The sequence below is a fragment of the Odocoileus virginianus genome, chromosome 28 (assembly GCF_023699985.2).
Source record: "Odocoileus virginianus isolate 20LAN1187 ecotype Illinois chromosome 28, Ovbor_1.2, whole genome shotgun sequence".
Classification (NCBI taxonomy): Eukaryota; Metazoa; Chordata; class Mammalia; order Artiodactyla; family Cervidae; genus Odocoileus; species Odocoileus virginianus.
Genome location: NC_069701.1, coordinates 38,145,064 through 38,164,262, shown reverse-complemented (window position 1 = coordinate 38,164,262; position 19,199 = coordinate 38,145,064). Strand labels below are relative to the sequence as shown.

Below are 19,199 nucleotides of genomic sequence, written 5' to 3'. Positions count from 1 at the left end.
CCTCTCAGCATGGTCTGCTGCTGCTTAGCAGAGCAGATGAGGCGGCTGATGCCCTCGATGACCTGGCTCTTAGAATCCACCTCCTTTTCTCTAGGCTTCTTGCTCAGGAAGATGGTGGGAACTGGAAAGCAAGCAGGAACCGCCTTGTCACCGCTCCTGGAAAGGCGGCTGCGCTCTCCCCCACCCGCTGCCCCCGTTCCAGGCTGGAAGGGCGGTGATTCGAAGAAAGCAGACTCCCCACTCCCCCCACCCCCTGCCTGTCTGCCTCTGGGGCTATGTCTCAGGATCTCCAAGCTCCTGCCCTTCTCCCTGGGCCTCGGTACCTTCACCGAGTAACAGGACCTGGGGCCACATGGGCCTGGGCCACATGGGCTCGGAGTCCCTTCCTGCTTGAATGTTCTGAAAGCCTGTGGGTAGGGGGCCAGCTGCCCTGTCGGGCGCCTCTGTCCACCCACTCAAGTGCCTGCGTGGGGCTGTGTCTGTGTGGCTGGCAGGGAAGCTACATAGAAGCTCAGCCCTAGGCCGCCCTTGGGGGGTCTCTGGGTGCCACAGCGGGGGGGGTTCTGGCTGCGGGCCTGGCATGAGGCCTGCCTGCCCTCCCGGGGCACCTTTGAGGGCAGAGACAGGAATGCAAAGGCCCAGCTGCTTCGGATGCTCCCAGAGGAGGAAGGTGAGGCCCAGCAGGAAGGAAGCCCCTTCCTGACAGCTGGGAGGCGGCAAGCTCCCCGAGTCACCCGCCTGCTCCAGCAAATGCAGAGTCAGATGTGGGGGTTCACCGCGGGAACCGCATCTGTGAGTGCTGCCCCCGCCCCCGGGAATCGGGGCTCCTGCCTCACCTCCTCAGAGTGCAGGACCCCTCCCCCTGCGGGTGCTGAAGCTGTCTGCTCCCCGGGACAGGCTCTCGTCAAACCACACCCTTTGTTCATCAAGGCCTGGGTGGCCTCCGGGGTTGGGGGTTGGGAGCCGTGGCGTGGGGACAACCTTTGGGTCACAACATCCATCCCTGAGGGCACTGGCCAGGAAGCCTCCCTTATTCATGGCAGCGCAAACTGCCTCGCCCCAAAGGTGCCGATGCTCAGCAGGCAGGGACCGGTGACTCCCTGGGGACCTCGGTTTCCTTTGTGACAGAAAGAACCACTTCAGTCCTGTGTGGTGGGGCGGGACCCCATGATACATGTGCTTGCTGCCTCTGTGCTCATCCGGGGTCTCTCTCCCAGAAGCGGATCCTGTCCCGACCCCGAGAGAGGAGACGGGAAGGCCTGGAGGCCCTGATTGCCCCTGGCCTCTCGAGTCACTTACCTTTTTTGTTCTTCTCTTTGGTGACCACGGTCATGGCCATGGTGCCGGAGAGCTGGGCCTCCCCGCCGTGGGGCAGGCGGGAAACCTGCACTGAGCGGAAGACGCTCTTGAGGGTGTTCTTGGAGCTGGCGTCCCTCTTGTCGCCTTCCCTCCTCCGCTCCCCAGGGTGGCCCAGCCAGTAGTCCACCTGGAGGCCAATCACGTCCCCGTACGGGCTGCTGGGGCTCCTGGAGAGGGGCGGTAATGGGGGTGGGGAGGCTCAGCGCCCGCCAAGGGCAGACGGGGCGGGGAGGGCCTGGAGGAGACGCCAGCCCAGGGGCTCCCGGTTCCCTCCAGCCTCACAGAACAGGCTGGGGTGGGAGTGCAGAGTCAGGCTGACCTGAGAACAAGGCCAGGAGAGGGCGAGGCCCCAAGTGCCCACAGGGGAGCCCAGGAAGAAGGCAAGCAGAGAGGAAGGAAGCTCTGTGAGGGAAGAAAATGTGTGCACGCACACCCACACACAAGGACACATGTGCGTGAGCATGTGTGCAGACGTGTGCACACGCACGACCCCCAGCAGGCAGAAACCCCCGCCGAGGGTGGGAGAGACTAAGTGGGGCAGAGGCGGGCATCAGGCGGCGGCAGAGCCGCCGGGGGAGAGCAGCCGACCTGTGGCTTTCTCTCTCGTTTATGGCGCTTCTAGCTCAGGGATAATTTTAGCTCTGAGGGGAAAAAGAGCTGATATTTTCTTGAAAGGAGGCGTCAGACACAATAGGTACAGGCTACACAAATCATCTGATGTTTCTTTCTGCCTGGATTCAGCGGTTCCATTAAAAAACAAGCTTAAACCGGATGGGAAAGGAGGTCGGGGTGAGGCTGGTCCCCAGGGAGCCTGGACCGTGAGGCCACCGCGTGACCTGCTGGTGGGATTCCCTCCTCTTCCTGCACTTTGGCAAGTCAGCGGCAGACCCCGATGGGGAGCGGAGAGCAGAGACAGGGCGAGCGAGGGGGAGGGCTGGGGTCCGGGCTCCGCCCCGAGACACTTAGGATTCTTTGGGGACCACGGCACTGTTGTCGAGGGTTCTGGAAAAGCCACCGGTGAGTGCCCACCCTCTGCTCCTCACAGAGCATCCCCAGGAGACCAGGAGGAGGTGAGGGGAGAGGCAAGGGAGCAGGAGGAAGCGGAAGGAACGCCTCTGGCTCCTCGGCTGCCCCCTCCCCTGCCCCCGTCAGCTCCCCAGAGGCCTCCTTGACCTCCTGATCTAAGCTTTGGACATCTGAGATCCTAACGGAATTCCCTCTGCTTCCTGGCCACCCCTCCCTACTCGGTCACAGCAGTCTCTCCATAGCTTTGGCCCTGCCGGGGCCCAGGAGCCCGAGGTCCGACCTGCCCACATCACTGGCCGCAGGGGCCCTTGGGTGACGGACACACCGGGTGCCCAGAAGGAGGCTGCGCCTCCTCGGGCCAGGCGCTGACCGCGAGGCTCTTATCTCCACCTCACAGCAAAACCCCGTGGCTGCTTCACCTTTACTTTCATGGGGTGTGAGTGGAGCTGAGTAGCTTGTCCAAGTGACCGAGATCCCGTGCTCAAACTAGTCAGGCTCCTGAACCTCTTTCTGGGCCTCGGAAAATCCAGTCCTCGCAAGAATCCCCCCTGCCCCGCATTTCTGACCGCCCTGTGTCTCTGATCAGGGCTCCTCACCCCCCACCCCTCAGGAGTGTCTTCATGAGACTTCTGTCAGGGCAGTTTAGCCGGAATTGGAACCCCCAAAGTTCCTCTGAGTACTTTTACTGCCTCTGCCCCCTCCTGCTTCTGCTCCACCCAAAGTCCCAGCTCCCGCTGCAGAGTCCCACCGCGGGGGTGCCCACGCCTACGGCAGCCGTTCCCACCTTCGACAGAGTTGTTCTTGCTTTGACAAGTGTCACTGAGCGGTTTGTTCTTTAACACAAACACACATGGTGGACGCAACTGTGTGGACATGACGCAAATCCAGGTGTCTGACACCTGGGCCCACACTCCCTCTCCCGGACCCGGCAGTCCTACCCTCGTTACGTGCAGCACCTGGCAGGCGAGAAGGGCCTCGGTGACCTGGGTCTCATTTGCAATTATACCCGGGGGCACACAGGACAGACGGGAGCTCGTGGGAGCAAGCTGTGTGACGACTGGCTTGGCCAGTGACCTGACTCCCCCCGCTGACCTTCCAGGCCCCGGGTCACCGTCCCACACACTGGGGCAGCTGGGGAATCAGACAGGTGCCGCCCCAATGAAGGCGCGTTGGGGGACAGACAGGAACAGGCCACAGCCTTACCCCATGACAGCCAGGGCGCTGCTCATGGACGGGGAGGAGGGAGGGGTGGCCGCGGCATCTCGGCTCAGGCCCGAGCTGGAGGGTGGCGACGTGGAAGGCACAGTCAGGCTGACCACGGGTGCGTCGTCACCATCACCTGCGGGGGGACAGACACGGTCGGCCAGAGGAAACTGCCCTGACCGGTCTTGGCCGCAGCCTGCTCTGCCACCGCCCTGGGGCTCGAACCCTGTGGCTCAAGCCCTGCCTTGGCCTGGGACCCCCTCGTCTTCACCCTTTGGCCTGCCTGACTAGGGAGCAGGTGGGCGGGATGCACTATCCTTACCCAGTAGAGGCCAAGGGGCCCCAGGCTCACCTGTCGTGGAAGGAGAGTCTTCGACCAGACCCACCTTCACCACCTGCAAGGGAGAAGAGACCCTGCGTTAGGTCTGCCCACCCAAGCCAGACACCTTCGGGTCAGCTGGACCCAGCGGCCAAAACCGCACGCTGTTTGATCGCAGGCTTCGAAACTCTGCCGATTCTTAGCAGCTGGGATCATCAGGAGAGGTGAGCAAACCCAGCTGCAAACAGCGAATCGGGGGCGCGGGAGACCCACAGCTCTTCTCTGGGGACGTGGGCAAGGCCTTATACAAAAAGGATACATCCTTTTGTATCCTGATCTCATTTCTTCTAAGATCACTTGGGCAGGAGACCATCTTCTCAGGTCAGAGAGGGGAGGACAGGGAGAAAACCTCGGCAGATGGGAGTGGGATACAGATGGGGCTGGGGAACATGCTGGAACAGGAATCTGGAGGAACACCAATGAGGAGGGGGAGAATCCCAGGGACCCCTGACTCCAAGCCCAGCCCTGGGCAGTGATACTGATGTCAGCTCCCCAGAGAATTTTAGATTCCTCTGAGAGAATTCTGGGAAGGGCAGAGGGGGCCCTCCAGTGGCCAGAAAAGGGTACAGCCAGAGACAGACCTGAACGTCAGGGCAGGGGCCTGAGGTCAGCAGGGGGCCTGCTGGAGGGGTCACCAGAAGCTGGACCCTGGGGACAGCAGGGAGCGGGGGTCACACACACATGGTGGCTCCCTTGAAGCTGGTAAGAGCACAGTGCTGCCACTCTGTGGAATCTGTCCCTGACTCTACGCATCCTGATTTTAATGCCTGGAAAGTGGCACGCTGGTACTCCGAACTTCCTGGACGAGAGTCCTCTCTCCTTGCTCCTCTGGTTGCTGCACGAGGCTGCCAGCTCCTTCGTTCACTTGTTTCCATTTTTAATTTTTTCTCTCTGTTTTGCTGGGAGGCCAGAGTGGCAGTGACCCCACTGCTCCATATAGACATGGGTCACTTTCAGCCCGGGCTGCTCATCATGGCCCGGGCCCTCCGATGTGGCCGTAGGACCAGCCCTTGTGGCTGGCGGGGACTGACTGGACCAGGCAGATGGGAACCTTGGGAAGAACCCCACCCCAGGCTCAGGCATTTCCCAGGATCGCTCGAGGCTCACAGGATGACCCAGATCACAGGATCTGGGATGAGCGGAGAGCAGGGATGGGGGCTGCCGGCCCCTCACCTGCACGTGCCTTGTCCTCCCTAGAGGCTGGGAGGGACCCTCGGCGAGGCTGCAGGAAAAGATACCAGCTGATGTGGAAGAGAAACTCGGCCATCTCAGAAAGGGAAATCTGAGTTCTCTGCCAGCTTCTGTGTTGTGCTTTGGCCCCGGGGGTGGAGGGGCGTCAGCTGTCCCCTCTAGGCTCCCTCTCTCCATCAGTCTCGGCCTTTGGGCCCTCCAACTGCCAAATGCAACCTGGGCCGGGACCACCCGACTCCAAGGACACCCAAGATGTCTTTCCTTTGTCTTCAGAACCCACTTGTGCAAAGATTCTTCCCTGACCAAACAGGAGGGGAGAGAGCCCCTTCCTCTCGTGTCCCCGTCTCTGAAGACAGCTACTCGTGTCTCAGATTCCCCTCCTTGGAACAGCTTTGCTTTCTTTTCCCTGGAGCCGGAGAACCAGGGCCTTGGATATCACCCCCCGGGACCCCAGAACCACAGTAATAACATGTGGTACCTGTGGTGACGTGGGGCCAGCCCCCAAAGGGGAAAGGACTCTGAAAGGAGCAGCTCGGCGCCTGTCCCAGCCCACGGCTTCCTCTCCCCGGCATTGCTGACCCTCGGGGCTCTCTGCTGGGGGCCTGTCCTGGGCCCTGCAGGGTGGTTAGCGTGTCCCTGGCCCCACCCACAGATACCAGTGCCACCTCCACTCCCAGCTTTGCCCACCCCCACTCCCAGCTCTGACAGCCAAATGTGTCCCCAGATCAGACACTGCCAGATGTCTCCTGGGAACAAAATCGCCCCTGGATAAGACCTGCTGTCTAGAGGAGTATGAAGTGTATGAAGTGAGTCAGTCATGTCAGACTGTGTGTGGTGGACTATAGCCCGCCAGGCTCCTCTGTCCATGGGATTCTCTAGGCAGGAATACTGGAGTGGGCTGCCATTCCCTTCTCTAGGGGATCTTCCCAACCCAGGGATGAACTCGAGTCTCCTGTATTGCATGCAGATTCTTTACCGTCTGAGCCATCAGGAAAGCTCTGTGTGTGTGTGTGTGTGTGTGTGCGCGCGCGCACGCGCGCGCGGGTTCGATCAGGAAAGCTGTGTGTGTCTGTGCATGTGTGCGTGTGTGTGCGCATGCACGCGCGCACATGGAGGCCAGGAGGCCAGGTGGGTGGGTGGGGTACAGAGGAGACGGGGGTTGGTACTCACGCCAATGAAGGGGATGAACTTCTGATACGAGTCTTCATCAGGGCTGTGAGGAGAGACAGGAGAGTTTTACAGCGGGCGGGAGAGACCGCGTGGAGAGCTGGGGACAGAAGCTTTCCACGCTTTACTGAGGCTTTAAGGGAGCCCAGACACCACTTGCCATTTTCCCTCTGCCCTCAGGATGGCACAGGGAGCCTCCAAAAGGAGGTGAGAGCCCCGATCATGCGCGCTCTACCCTCTGCCCACACGTCTGTACCGAGGGGGCACCCACGGTGGGTGGGGGCAGGCCCGGGCAGGGAAGGAAAGGCACTACTCTCTTGGGTTCCCACGAGGGAGATGCAGTGGGAGGAGGAGGGTGTGAAAAAGCAAAAGAACCGAAGATTTATCTAGCCCACCCAACCTGTTTTCAAGAGTCCACCCCGGGTGCACTCACAACTTGTGCCTACAGGTGAGCATGGCTTCCGCCACAGGCAGCTGGTGCGTCACGGCCGCCCCGTTGACGTACTGCATCACCCGCCCCACCACGTCCAGTTGCTCTGCGGAGGAGCCGAGAGACACGGGCTGACTTACTTCAGCAGGTGACCCTGAGAACCCTCTTTGAGAGTCCCCCTGCCAAGTCCCACCAGAAGACCCCAGGAGCTGAGGCAGAGAAAGGGCTCTAAAGACCCACTGGTTTGAACCTAAGAAAGTTTTTAAACAATGTTCATCTATTTATTTGGGTGTGTTGGGCCTTAGCTGCAGTGTGCAGGTTTAGTTGACCTGTGGCACAGGAGACCTCAGTTCCCCGACCAGGGATCGAACCCACGTCCCCTGAATTGAAAGGCAGATTCTTAACCCCTGCACCATCAGGGAAATCCCAGGAATTTTTTTTAAAAGATACCTTTTTGGATGTGAACTATTTATTTAAAGTCTCTACTGAATTTGTTACCATATTGCTTCTGTTTTATGTTTTAGTTTTTTGGCCTCGAGGCATGGGGGATCTTAGCTCCCCGACCAGGGATTAAATGCACATCCCCTGCACTGGAGGGTGAAGTCTTAACCATGGGACCACCAGGGAAGTCCCCTGAATCTAAGGAATCGTGCAGCCAGGAGCTGTCCTCCGTCTGATATGTGCGCCCTTCCCCCCAGCCTGCTTTCATCTCTGCTCTGATCAGCCCTGGAACTACCTGCCGCCCCCACCACCTCCTGCCCTCGTCACTTCCTGCCTGGCCTGTGGGAGCGCTGACCACCTCCCGGCCTCGCTGGGCCCAAGCTCATTCCCGTCCCTGCCGCCTCTGCTCTGTATTTCAGAAAAAGACACGGTTGGTAGCGTGTTATTCATTTATCAATAGATGCTTGGCAGCTGCTCTCCGCTTCCATATTTGATCTCCACAACCAGATACTTCCTGACACCACCCCCTCGGCCTCCTTATTTCTAAATGTTCAGAGACCAAACACATCCAGCGTGGAAGGGCTGTGCTTACGGGGCCTCCTTTTAATAAAATGCTGGAAAAATGAACAGGCCGCAGGGAGGAGAAGCGGCATGCCCCCCACCCCCGCGTGCGGCTGAGCCCAGCTCCCTGCGTCTCGTCCCCCACGAGGGGCGGTACCTGACACCGGGGGCTCCGAGCGGCTGAACAGATCTCTCCAGCCAGGATCAAGGAAGGTGCTGCTATACCTGCTGTCGACAGAGCCCAGGTATTTGGCCACTGGGTGAGAACCTGGTAGACGGAGACCAGAGAAGGCGAGCTGGTGAGGGGGGTGAATGAAGCCCGGCCTCTGGTCTCCCCGACTGGCCCTTCCCAGGACCCAACGCCACCCCCCGCTTCAGGGGTGGGCTCTGCCACGTCCTCACCAAGGGGAATGATGAGAAAGCGCATGTAGCCCAGCCAGTCCGAGGTCTTGCTGGCCAGCGACTTGACGAAGAAGCGGAGGATGGAGCTCAGGTAGCTCTGGCCGCCCACCGCCGCCACCTTCACCGGCCTCGGCATGGAGGAATTACAGTTGCAGCTGGGAGTGAGGGGGGCGGACAGGGCCACGTCAGGGGGCCACGATCTGCTCAGAGGAAGCCTCCCCCCCAGCTCTGACTTCACTCGACCTCGGCAGCCCCCAGAGGAGAAACAAACCAGTGAACAAAATCACACAGAGAGAGGCAACACACCATAGTGCTTCTGCAAAAAGAGAGATTCAGGGTCAGAGAGGACAGGGGACTGTCTAGAAGGCAGGCAGAACCGGTTGAGGCTAACGAGAAGACGAGTCGGCAGTGCCCTGGGGTCAGAGGCGGGCATGACGTCCCAGGCTCTTTCCATGGCAGGTCCTGAGAGGGAGGGCCCCGACTCTGGGTAGGCAGTGGGGCAGGAGGAGAAAGTCTTGTAGAGCCCCGGGCTCTCTCGGCCCGGCCTTCTTCGTCACGGCTTTAGGAAGAGGGTGAGGCAGGTCAAGGTGTGGCAGAGGACCAGGCGGGAGGTTGGTGGGCAGGAAGGTGACATCTTCACCCCGACCCTCTGGGGCCAGCAGGGACAACAGAGCACCAGGGCCAGACGCCGCCCGACCAGGTGCCAACTGTGAGCCCTGGGTCTGAGGGGCCAGGGGGTCCTCTCAGAGCTTGGAAATGAGGGTGGGAGGGGACCCCAAAGGGCAGGGGAGGAGCCGGGCCTTACTAGCGCTGGATGCGGGTGAGCAGGGCGGACAGCACGGCCTGGACCTCCACCGTGGAGCACGTGCACACGACGGGCTTCCGCTGGTCCTGCAGCAGCTCCGCCACATACTGCGGGGGGCGGAAGCACACAGGTGAGGCTGTGTAGCCCGGCCACTGCCTCCCGCAGGTCACCAGGGCGCCGAGGCCCAGGCCGGGCAGAGGGCCCCACCCTCCGTCCTTCAGACCACAGCTGGCCAAGGCCAGGCTCTGACTGCCAGTCAGGAGGAGGTGGGGCCAGACCCCAGGGAGACGGGATCAGGAGGAAACGTGGGGAGGCCCAGGACATGCTAGATTCTACACGGCCTCCGCGGCCCCCACGCTGGGTAGGTGGCTGGACTGGGCGGGGCGGGGCTGCTGCTGCTCTGGCCCTTCTGGAAACCAGGGCACTGCTGGCGCCTCACAGCACACAGGCTGGGAAGGCAGTGAGACGGCCCATACTGCTGCTGTTTTAGAGATAAGGAAGCTGGGGTACAGAAAACTGGTGACTTACGGCCCTTCAGGCTGGAAAATGATGGGACTGGGACCAGAGCCAGAGCTGTGGGCTTAGGTCAGGCTAGGAGGGGCCGGAAAAGAAGGGGGTCATTTCGGATTTCCCCGTGCCCTGCCTTTGAGATCCACACCCGGGGAGTCTCTTGTTCCCCAGCATCCCTCCTTCCCGGCCCCGTGACCCTGGGTGCTGTACCTGGCCCTGCCAGTCAGCGGTGTTGACGAGGATGACATTTTCTGGGAGGGCCGCATCTGACACCAGGATCTGGTTCAGCTGGTCATAGACCACCTTTCTAGGAATCTGCAGGGATAGATGCAGACAGATGTCTGTCGGTCCCCAGGGAGCTTGGGGGGGGCGGTGGTTGGGGGGACTTGTGGTCCAGGGTATGAAGAAGAGCTACCAGGAACCTGTGCAGGAGACCTGGTGTCCCACCGGCCAGAGCACAGCAGGCAGCAGGGGGATGAGAACATGCGAAGCCAGGCCTCAGGGCCCAGGCTGGTGCCCCAGGAACATGGCGGCTGTCCTGCTGAAGCAGGGGCAGCAGGAGTGGGGGAAGGAGGAATGGAGAGCAGGTGCTCACAGGACGGAAAGGAGGGCAGTGGGGAGAGATAATGAGAGTGCGCCGTGTGGGGAGCCCTCCGACTTGGGGAACAAAGGTATTTCAGGAACAGTGATTAACAAGAAGGACAATACCTCGCCCCAGGCACCAGGCTATTCTAGTCCTGGGCTCATTTTCAGCTGCGAGAGTGAGCGTTAGCTCTGGAAGCCACACGGACACAAACCCCCTTCCCAGAGGTATTTATCAGCAGAAGAAGCAGGCCCACCACTAACTCCAGGAGCGCAGGAGCTGGGTGAGGCCGTCAGGGAGAACCCTTCCCTGGGAGACTGGCCTTTGGAGAGCACACGAGCCGAGGGCCAGTTCCTTCTGTGTGCCTACCCCAGCCACTCTGAGGGCTGGCGCTCAAAAGTTTATGTTGCCATGTCGGCTTCAAATCACTGTAACTACCTGCAGCAATGCTGAGGGCATCAGAGTGCAGGGCAGACCTCCGGGGAGAGCTGATGGCCGCTGTCGCCTGAACACTGTCCCCTCTAAGGTCTGACGGGGGCAGAACACGCCAGTGTCCCCTATTCCATCCTGCAATTCCTCAGCAGGAGCAGATAGCAAACATGCTGGTCTTCTCCCTTTAGGCCTCTCTTTACTCAGAACAATCAAGTACACCCCTCCCTCTCCGCCCGACCTCCCAAAGAGATGACGGAGCAGAGCCGGGGATCTGGGGCGCCCGGCGGGCGGGTACCTGCGTGCTGTGGCCCAGGTCCGGGGACCGCTCGCTGTCGGAGCTGTTGGTCCTCTCGCTCAGCGGCTTGGAGAGCTGCCGCTCCTTCAGGGGGGTGCTCCTCTTCTGCCGGGGGGTGTGCACCCCTTCCACTTTGCTGCCACGGGCGTGGATGGAGGCGGTTAAGTGGCCCCCCTTTCCGAGGCCACTCTGGCCGTGCTCCCCTCCTTCCACCCGATGCCTCAGGAGCTTCTTCCCACCCTGAGTACCTGGGGGAGGCGGAGCCCTGCAGGTCCGTTTTGCTGGATTTCATGGGAGTTTTGACTTTCTCAGGCACAACCAGACTCGTGCTCACGTCTCCAAACATGTCCTGGTCAGTGATTTCCTGCCACAGACCAAAGGAAGCCATGAGGGTGACCCCCCCTCCATGACCACGAGAGCCTGGTGGCTCCTGTCTGGGCCAGCAGCCCCCCGAGCTCTTTTCCAGGAAACACACGGTTGTAAAACTCCCGCCCCCCCTCCCCTGTTTAATTCAGCTGAGGGCGCCCGCCGTGCTGGGCACTGTTGCCTGCTATCCGACCTGACCCCTATGCTTATGAACCATCAGCACGCAAATCTCGACTGACGATCTGGCTTCTCTAGGCGGGAAGGAGAGCCTTTCACTCAGGAAATGACGTGATGGGAATTCCATTTTTGAAATGCCTGCTGTGCAATAGAGACCAAAGGGGGAAACAGTGGAGGCTGGGCTGCTTGGGTTTCAGGTGAACCACAGTGTTCTTGAACCCAGCCTAAGGCTCCGCTGGGCAACAGACCTGTGACCCAGTATTCTTTACTACAGGAGACGTGAGCCTGAAAGAATTCCTTTCAGCTGGCAGCTCCCGCCGGGAGGCTGAAGTACAGTACACCCCCAGAGGCTTTCCGGTCAAGTTCTCTGCTCTCTCCTCCCAGCTGGGTCTGGCCTCCAGTCCCACATGGGCTGAGCGCAGGCCCAGCCCCAGACTCCCTCGCCCAGGTGACCCGCCCGCCCTTCCCTCCCGGGCCCCCAGAGCCTCTGCGCTGTGAGCTCTGGCCAGCTTTCCTCCCGGACGGGGAGCCGTGGTGTTCTCGTTGTGGCACGGTCAGTGCTCAGCACTGTGTGTGACTTCAATCTGTGTGTAACTACACTGGGCGCCCCAGGCGATCCATCCCATGCACCCCCGAGCAGCCCTAACATCTCTCAGTGGGAGGAGACGGCCAGTAAGTAACCACTTGGAGAGCTGATGCTGTGGACTGTCTTGGTCATTTTAAAAATAACACTGGAGAAAGGGACGGTTTTTCAGGGAAAGATACTGCTCATCGTCCCCCAGGAGTAAACGAGGGGGTGGAGGGGCTTTCCTGGTGGCTCAGTAGTAGAGAATAGCCTGTCAATGCAGACGGCACAGGTTTGATCCCTGATTCGAGAACGTTGTACATGGCGAGGAGTGACTAAGCCTGTGCACCACAACTAGAGAGCAGCCCTGGCGTGCTGTAACTAGAGAAAAGCCCATGCAGCAGTGAAGACCCAGCCCAGCCAAAAGTGAACAAATAAATACATAAAAATTAAAAAAAAAAAAAGGTACATGACAGTGACAGGTAGTGAGAAAGTATCAAGTCAGCATTTGCTCAGACCTAATGAAGGAGTGGAATGGGGACGTTCCTGGTTTGCGAGTTTGGGCACCAACCTGATACTCGACAAGTAAAGACTTCGGGAGGAAGAGAATGCAGGACCTTCGTAAGTCCACAGATTTAGGCAAAAGTTTCAGGATGGTCCTGAGGGTCTTTTTGCCTCTATTTCTAAAGGTACCCAAAACTATTTTAGACAGCTGAAAACAGGAGACGGAACCACACATACCAGAGTGTCTGTTTCAGTCAAGCTGTCATCTTGATTTTTAATCCGAGCAGATTTGACTTTTTCTAGCGCAGACAATTCCATCTGCAAAAATTATAATAATTAGTCACCACCAATCCAAATAACCACCACTCTAACTTGATCCCTAAGTCCCCTGGAAGCTTAAAATACTTTCACTTAATCTGAATACCTCATGACATCTTTCATAATGTCTTTGGGACTTTCATCTTAACAAGGAGCATATTTTTTGTGTGAAAAACCAAACTTCAGAAGGTCAGTTATTCTGTGATCATTAAATCAATAACACGGTGAGATGCTGAACCCAGAAACTCTGATTCTCAAAAGATGCTCTCAGGGAAGAGAGGCTCAGCCTTCAGACGGCTTGGCTGTAGGATCTGCTAGTCTTGACTCTGAGATGTGGTGAACACCCCTGCCCAGGAGGGGCACACAGGGCCACTTCTGCTGTCAGCGTTGCTGAGAAGAAAGGGGACTCTCAGCGTTCAGGTCTTTGATTTTGAGACTAAAGACATCCATGGGGGCCAAATGCATTTGGCTAGGTGGAAACATCTAGAAAACCCTCAAACAGGATATTCTAAGCCATTTAGGTGTGAAATAATTCTCCCTTTGTCCTCAACTCTTATTAACAGATCTCATAAATATTAACAATGTACTTTGCAAATACAGATACAGAACTGGATTTTTCACACTTGCGAATGCTGCTTCTGGCTATGCAGACACCAGTGAAGGAATCCTGAGCAGCTGTGGGGAAGGCACTGACCTCAGTGGGTCTCTGATTCTTCTGGGGAACCAGGGAATCAGAAAGGATCGAAGATGTCCCACACTTCCTCCCAGTGACCTTTCTCTGAGTAATGGGGACATTTTTCTAAGGAGTTAATAGACCTATGAATTGTGTATCCTACATGAAAATGGGTCTCTGGTTCTTCTGGGGAACCAGGGAATCAGAAAGGATCAAAGATAGCCCACTTCCTCCCAATGACCCAAAGTCCTTTCTCTGAGTAAACGACAGAGTACAGAGAAAAAGCCTATAAAGTTCATAGGGGTCACTTGGCAAACTAATGAACAACGATCACACAAGTCAGCCCGTGTCACACGCTAAGCCAGGCTTTCTCCACCTGGGACCGCTGGCATCTGCGGAGGGCCCTTCTCTACTCTGGGGCATCCTGCGCAGGATCTGAGCTGCAGCCCCGCCTCCACCCACTAATCACCCCTGCTGTGAGAATTAAAAAAAAAAAAATGTCTCCAGTCCTTGCCCAGTGTTCCCTGGGAGGCAAAACCACCCTTGGTTGAGGACCACTCTTCTGAGCTGTCTGTCAAACTAACCCAAGGCATTTTAACCAGACCCTGCAGCCCCGGAGTGTGAGACAGTTTGGTTCAGAGCCATGCACGGTAGGTTGCAGCCTGTCTGCACAGCTAGTTCATTTACACATTGCCTATTGGGATAACCGATGTTAACAGTCTACAGTCAGAGAAAAGTCTCGGTTGGACTTGAGACTGGAGATGACTTCACTCAGTGTGGGATCTCAGCACGACAAATGACTTAAACATGTTTTGGAGAGGATGCATGAGGGTGGTAACACCACCCTGCTCGAAGGTCGGGCAGCAGCCCTGTGGCCAAGCCCTCTGACAACGGAGCAGTGTCAGAGCGCTCTAACCCAGACTAGAGTGGGGGCACCTGCCGGCTGTGCACCGACTCTTCGGGATGTTCTGGTCGATCCTGCCAGGAGTAAGCGCCTGGCTTTCCAAGTTCCTCCTCCTGCTCCTATAAATACTTTACGCTTTCCTCGCCCCAGCAGCACAGCCGCTGTGTTGTCTGACTGTGTGGCACCGAGACAGTTGCAGCAGCCTGAGGTGTGGTGCCTGCTGGCTGTGGCACAGGTGCCCGCACTCCTGTGTGTGTGGGGGGGCAGAGTGAGGTGGTACTTTAGGCTCCTGCTTTGACCAACTACTGGTCTCCAGCACCATTCATCACAGTGCCATGGAATTTGCAACTTTTAGCAGCAGGCAGGCAGTCCTGGTGGAACGTCTCCATCTCTTGGCTGCCCCAGCTGAAGCGCTGTCAGGGCCTATTGCTATCAGCTTCAAGAACCAAATCATGTGCTCAAGTCTTGGGAAAACTCATAACTGTAATAATTTGTATTGGCAGAAATCCCTTCTGGTTCTAGTGATCAACTGAATTCTCTGAAATTTGGGGAACAAGAGGGAAGGTTAAGAAAAAAGAAACAAATAACAAGGCTACGAAATCAGGGAGAGAGGACGAAAGCTGGGCGGCATGTGCTCGCCTGCCTACGGTGCACCAGCCCCGTATGTTTCCCCTTGTACGTCTCGAAGTTTGCTGTGTGAAGAGCACAGCCTCGCTCTGCAGTTCCCAAAGTGCCTTTCATACGGAAGGACTCCAAAGTTCCACACCCACATCAAGACATATGGGGCTCTTCAAAATAGAAATATCACAGAGAACCAGCAAAGTCTGAAATTTGGCCAAAAGAATCAGAATTTGAAGGACTCACTAAAAAGACAACTGGAGTCTATCAATTTCAGGAGTCCGGAACTGGAATGGCTCTCAGGGCCCAGAGTAACAGTGGCAAAGCCGCGTACAGTACTGCTGCTCCCCCTGCTGTAAACCAATCCAACCACCAACCAAGCGCCATGCTGGAGGTTTTAGCTTCCTTCTCCCACTGGATCTTCACTCTGCCTTGCAAGGCAAGTCCTTTTTACATGCAACTTGTGGATGAGGACACGAAGCCTTGGTAACTGCCCAGAACAGTCAGTGGAGTGATGGAGTCAAAATTAAGACTCAGAAGACTGACTCCAGAGTTTGTGCTCTCAGCCAAACTCTGCCCCACAGCAATGTTCTGCCTGAACAGGGGTCCTGCCAAGACTGAGACTCCATTGACTTCTGATTCTAATTGGGCTCCTGTGCTGACACCTTTTGTTCAATCGCTCAGTCGTGTCTGGCTCTTTGCGACCCCATGGACTGCAGCTTGCCAAGCCTCCCTGTCCCTCACCATTGCCCGGAGTTTGCTCAAACCCACGCCCACTGAGTCGGTGATGCCATCCAACCATCTCATCCTGTTGTCCCCTTCTCCTCCTGCCTTCAATTTTTCCTAGCAGCTTCACTTTACAAATATGGCACCCGAGGCCCAGAACATCAATTGATTTTTCTCTTTAAATTTTGTAAGTAATGCAATTGAGACTAAAAGCAGAGTCTACAAATTGCATCAACTCAGAGACAACTTCATTAAGACTGTTTCTCTTACTGGTTGACTGACAATGATCCCTAACATTTCTTGGGTGTTTGCATATGTTAGGCACTAGGCTTAGCACTCTGGGGTGCTAACTCAGTTCATAATTTGTTTGCATTGTGTCACAGGAGGGCCCTTGTTCTGCATTCCTAGGATGCCTGGAGTCAGTCTGCCCCTGGCCAGGCCCCAGGTTTCTCTCTGGAAGAGTCCACCCCTTTTATTTACACTTGCAGTGGACTCTGGGCCCGTAGTGAGTGATCCGTCCACGTGGACACTGAGGACTCAGCAGGGCCACTCAGCAGCCCCTCCAGAAAAAGCAGCTACAAGGACATCCTGAATAGAAGCAGTAGCTGTGTAAGGCCTCCTCCGCCCCAGATCACAGGAACCTGGGCTGGAAAGGCTGAGAGCGCCGACTCTGCAAGTGTCAGGCCTGAGGTTTCTCCGCGGAGGGATTCTCGGCGGGGCCTGCCAGGGTCCATCCCACGTTTGGTCGCTAAGGCCACGTGGTGCCGCTGTTCTAGGGCCCGCTGTGCCTTCAGCAAGAGGACGGATAAGGCGGACGACTGCGCCACCTGGTGGCAGCACGCAGTCAGGCCGTCTCTGAGCCGACAGTTCGCAGACGCCCGGGAATGCACGGGGTTGGGGGCGAATGGAGGGCCTCACTCGCTTCTGGACGTTTCCTCACAGGCTCATACCTATTTGCTGAGTGAGTTTTGTATTTTCTTTGTTAAAGCAGCAAGAGCAGGAGGGCTTAAAGGATTCCGTTTCTTTGATCTACAGAGAAGACACTGGGCTTTCAGCTGTGAACCAAAGACCCCACTAAAATCGGCCCGTCTCCCCGCCGTGGGCTGTAAACGAGGGCAAGGAGAGCTTCCAAGGGCCTGAGGCGGGTGCAGCATCAAGGCAGGCTCCTGCTCTGCTCCACGGCTGGGGAGGCCTTCCCAGGGAGGGACAGGGCGTGGTCTGGGGTGAGGCTGGGCTCTGGGGGGCTCCGGCTCCCTCTGGCTCACCAGGCCAAATGGAAACCTGCCCACTGAATTCTCCATTCTGTGAGGGCGCTGCCCCCTTCCTCAGCAAAGCCCATGCAATCTCTCCTGAACAAACCCTGGGGGCTTCCTGCCCCATCCCTTCCCCGCCTGGAAGCAGAGTCGCTACCCCGGGCTGGATGCCACACTCCCAGCTACCGCGTGATGGGTGCTGAGGGGAGGTGTCGAGGCACCGCGTGCTCTGGAGGGAAGGCTCCAGGTCACAGTGGGAAGAGACCAAAAAGGATACCCGCCCGGCCACAGCAGTGCCCTCAGAGCACAGCACCGGGTAGGACTGAGATGACAGCCGAGGCTGAAACACGATGAGACCACTCACGGGTCCCAAATGAGCCGGGAGCAGAGGACCCAGTGTTACCCCAACTCCCCCAGCCCCTCTCTGCACGCCCCCCACCCTTCGTCATGCAGAAGACCCCGTGTTAAGCCCACTCCCCGGCCCCGCGCCCCCACCGCCCTCGGCCGTGCTCACAGGGCTGGTGGTGTCTTTGCCGAGGCTGCCCTTGCTGTTGAGGCTGCCGATCTCCGTCTGGGAGCTGGATTGTGACATCCCCTCAAAGAAGGGCCTGTGGGCGGCAAAGAAGCACAGCCAGGGTCAGTCAGGGGCCGCCAGGCCCCAGAATAGCAGCTTGTGGTCAGCCGGGGAGAGCTGGTGTTCTAGAAAGATTGAAAACCCGGGCTTCAAGGATGTCGGGAGGAAGAGACACTGCAGAGGCTGACAAGGGGGGGCCTGGACTGAAGGACTTGAGAGAGTTCTACCGGGGCTTCTGTCAGTTAAACGACGACCTTTATCCAGAGGGCTGGAGGTTCATCAGGGGTGAGGAGCCAAGATTCCCGGTCATGGCGGGTGGGGAAAAGGGTCTTGGAGACGGTGTGGCCTCAGGAGACAGGGCTGCGGGCCTCACTTGAGCTTGGGCTTTGGCGTGCTGAGGATGCTCTCTGTCTCCTCCATCTCGGGGCCACTGTCGCTGGGGTTATACATCTCCAGGCTGTCGTATAGCTCGTCCAAGTCTTCTTCCACTTCGCGAATCTGCTCCCGGGACACATGTTCCAGCCCAAAGCCCACCTGCGGGGAAGACAAAACCTTTGAGTTGGGGGCTACCCCTGTTCACAGCATGGAGATGGGCAACTTGTTCCCACTGGCCACCCTGCCCAGTCCCCTCGGGGGACCTGCCATAGCTTCACCCTCCTCCCTTCTGTGATCTGATCCTGAGGGCAGGACATGGTGAGGCCAGGGTCCCCCCTCAGTGCCTCCCTGGCGCTCCCCACCAGGACCCAGTGTCAGGAAGAGGAGCAGGAGCAAGACCATACTTTTCCCGAGGAATAGGCTGGAGAAAACTCAGAAGCCTGGGACCCTGGCAGGCTCATGCTGTCCTCCCCTTGAGTCCACAGGGGACAAGCCTCCAGTCTCGGTCCACTAAGGAGAGAGCCTGTGAGGGCCAGCTCCGGTCTGCGAGAGCCCGGGAGTGGGGTGGGGGGGATACTGCTTCTCTAGTGGCCAGTTCCTGACGCCATGGAGGAGGTGCCCACCTCGGGTTGCTCCTCATGATGTTCCCCTCGGGGCAGGAGGGAACACTGAACAACAGCCAGAGACGCCACACCAGAGGCCTGGAATTAACCGACGGCAGGGAGGACCAGGCGCCCCATGCTCAAGACAGCCCAACCTCGGGCGCTGCCTGTCAATCTCTCCTCTTTCCAAGTAGCGTGAGGCTCTCCTCTAGCTACTGCCTCACGTGGGGGGCCTGGAATCTCGACTCCCAGCAGCAGCAGCGACTGCGCCCCGGGAAAACCAGGGCGACACTCCAGATTTCCACTCACCGTCCAGCTCGGGAGTAAGGGCTCGTACCTCATCTGAAACTTTAAACCGCTTCAGGAGGGCCACAAACTTCTGCTTGATGTTAGGTTGCTGTAGGGACAAAGACACAGAGGTTCTCAGCCAGCAGCCCCGTGTGGAAGGCGATCACTCGTCGGAAGGCTGACCGAGAGCCCGCTTTTGTGAAGAGCTGGGGGAGGACAGTGGAGGGGCCAGTCTCTACCCCGGGACCCCACCCAGTAACTCCCCACCGTCACCGCCTGCTCATCCCTTTCTCTAGTCTTTCAGAAACACGGTGCTGACGGGTGAGCGCCACCAGTATACACACAGGCTCCTCAAACTGGACGTTTTTCCGTGCATCCCCTCTTGGTCCCCTAGTCACCAAGTCTGAACCTGGAGTCTCTCCCCCGCCTCACCTCCCGGCCCAGGGCCGCTGAGTCCTGCCCGCTTGTCCAC

At 58.0% G+C, this 19,199-nt stretch overlaps 1 protein-coding gene across 3 annotated transcripts in view; it reads right to left on the bottom strand.

Moving 5' to 3' along the window:
• Positions 1-19,199, bottom strand: part of PACS1 (phosphofurin acidic cluster sorting protein 1) — a 142,366-nt gene that overhangs the window by 1,508 nt on the left and 121,659 nt on the right. For all 3 annotated transcript variants that reach the window (XM_070457664.1, XM_070457665.1, XM_020906499.2), the window contains exons 8-23: positions 18,777-18,836; positions 17,836-17,996; positions 17,403-17,496; positions 12,634-12,714; positions 11,033-11,148; positions 10,785-10,920; positions 9,685-9,789; positions 8,965-9,071; positions 8,160-8,314; positions 7,915-8,025; positions 6,759-6,861; positions 6,329-6,371; positions 3,941-3,983; positions 3,589-3,724; positions 1,300-1,526; positions 2-121 (exon numbers count right to left, since the gene is read on the bottom strand). In XM_070457664.1, coding sequence (XP_070313765.1) covers positions 2-121; positions 1,300-1,526; positions 3,589-3,724; positions 3,941-3,983; positions 6,329-6,371; positions 6,759-6,861; positions 7,915-8,025; positions 8,160-8,314; positions 8,965-9,071; positions 9,685-9,789; positions 10,785-10,920; positions 11,033-11,148; positions 12,634-12,714; positions 17,403-17,496; positions 17,836-17,996; positions 18,777-18,836 — 1,798 coding nt within the window. The remainder of the gene's footprint in view (position 1; positions 122-1,299; positions 1,527-3,588; positions 3,725-3,940; positions 3,984-6,328; positions 6,372-6,758; positions 6,862-7,914; positions 8,026-8,159; positions 8,315-8,964; positions 9,072-9,684; positions 9,790-10,784; positions 10,921-11,032; positions 11,149-12,633; positions 12,715-17,402; positions 17,497-17,835; positions 17,997-18,776; positions 18,837-19,199) is intronic.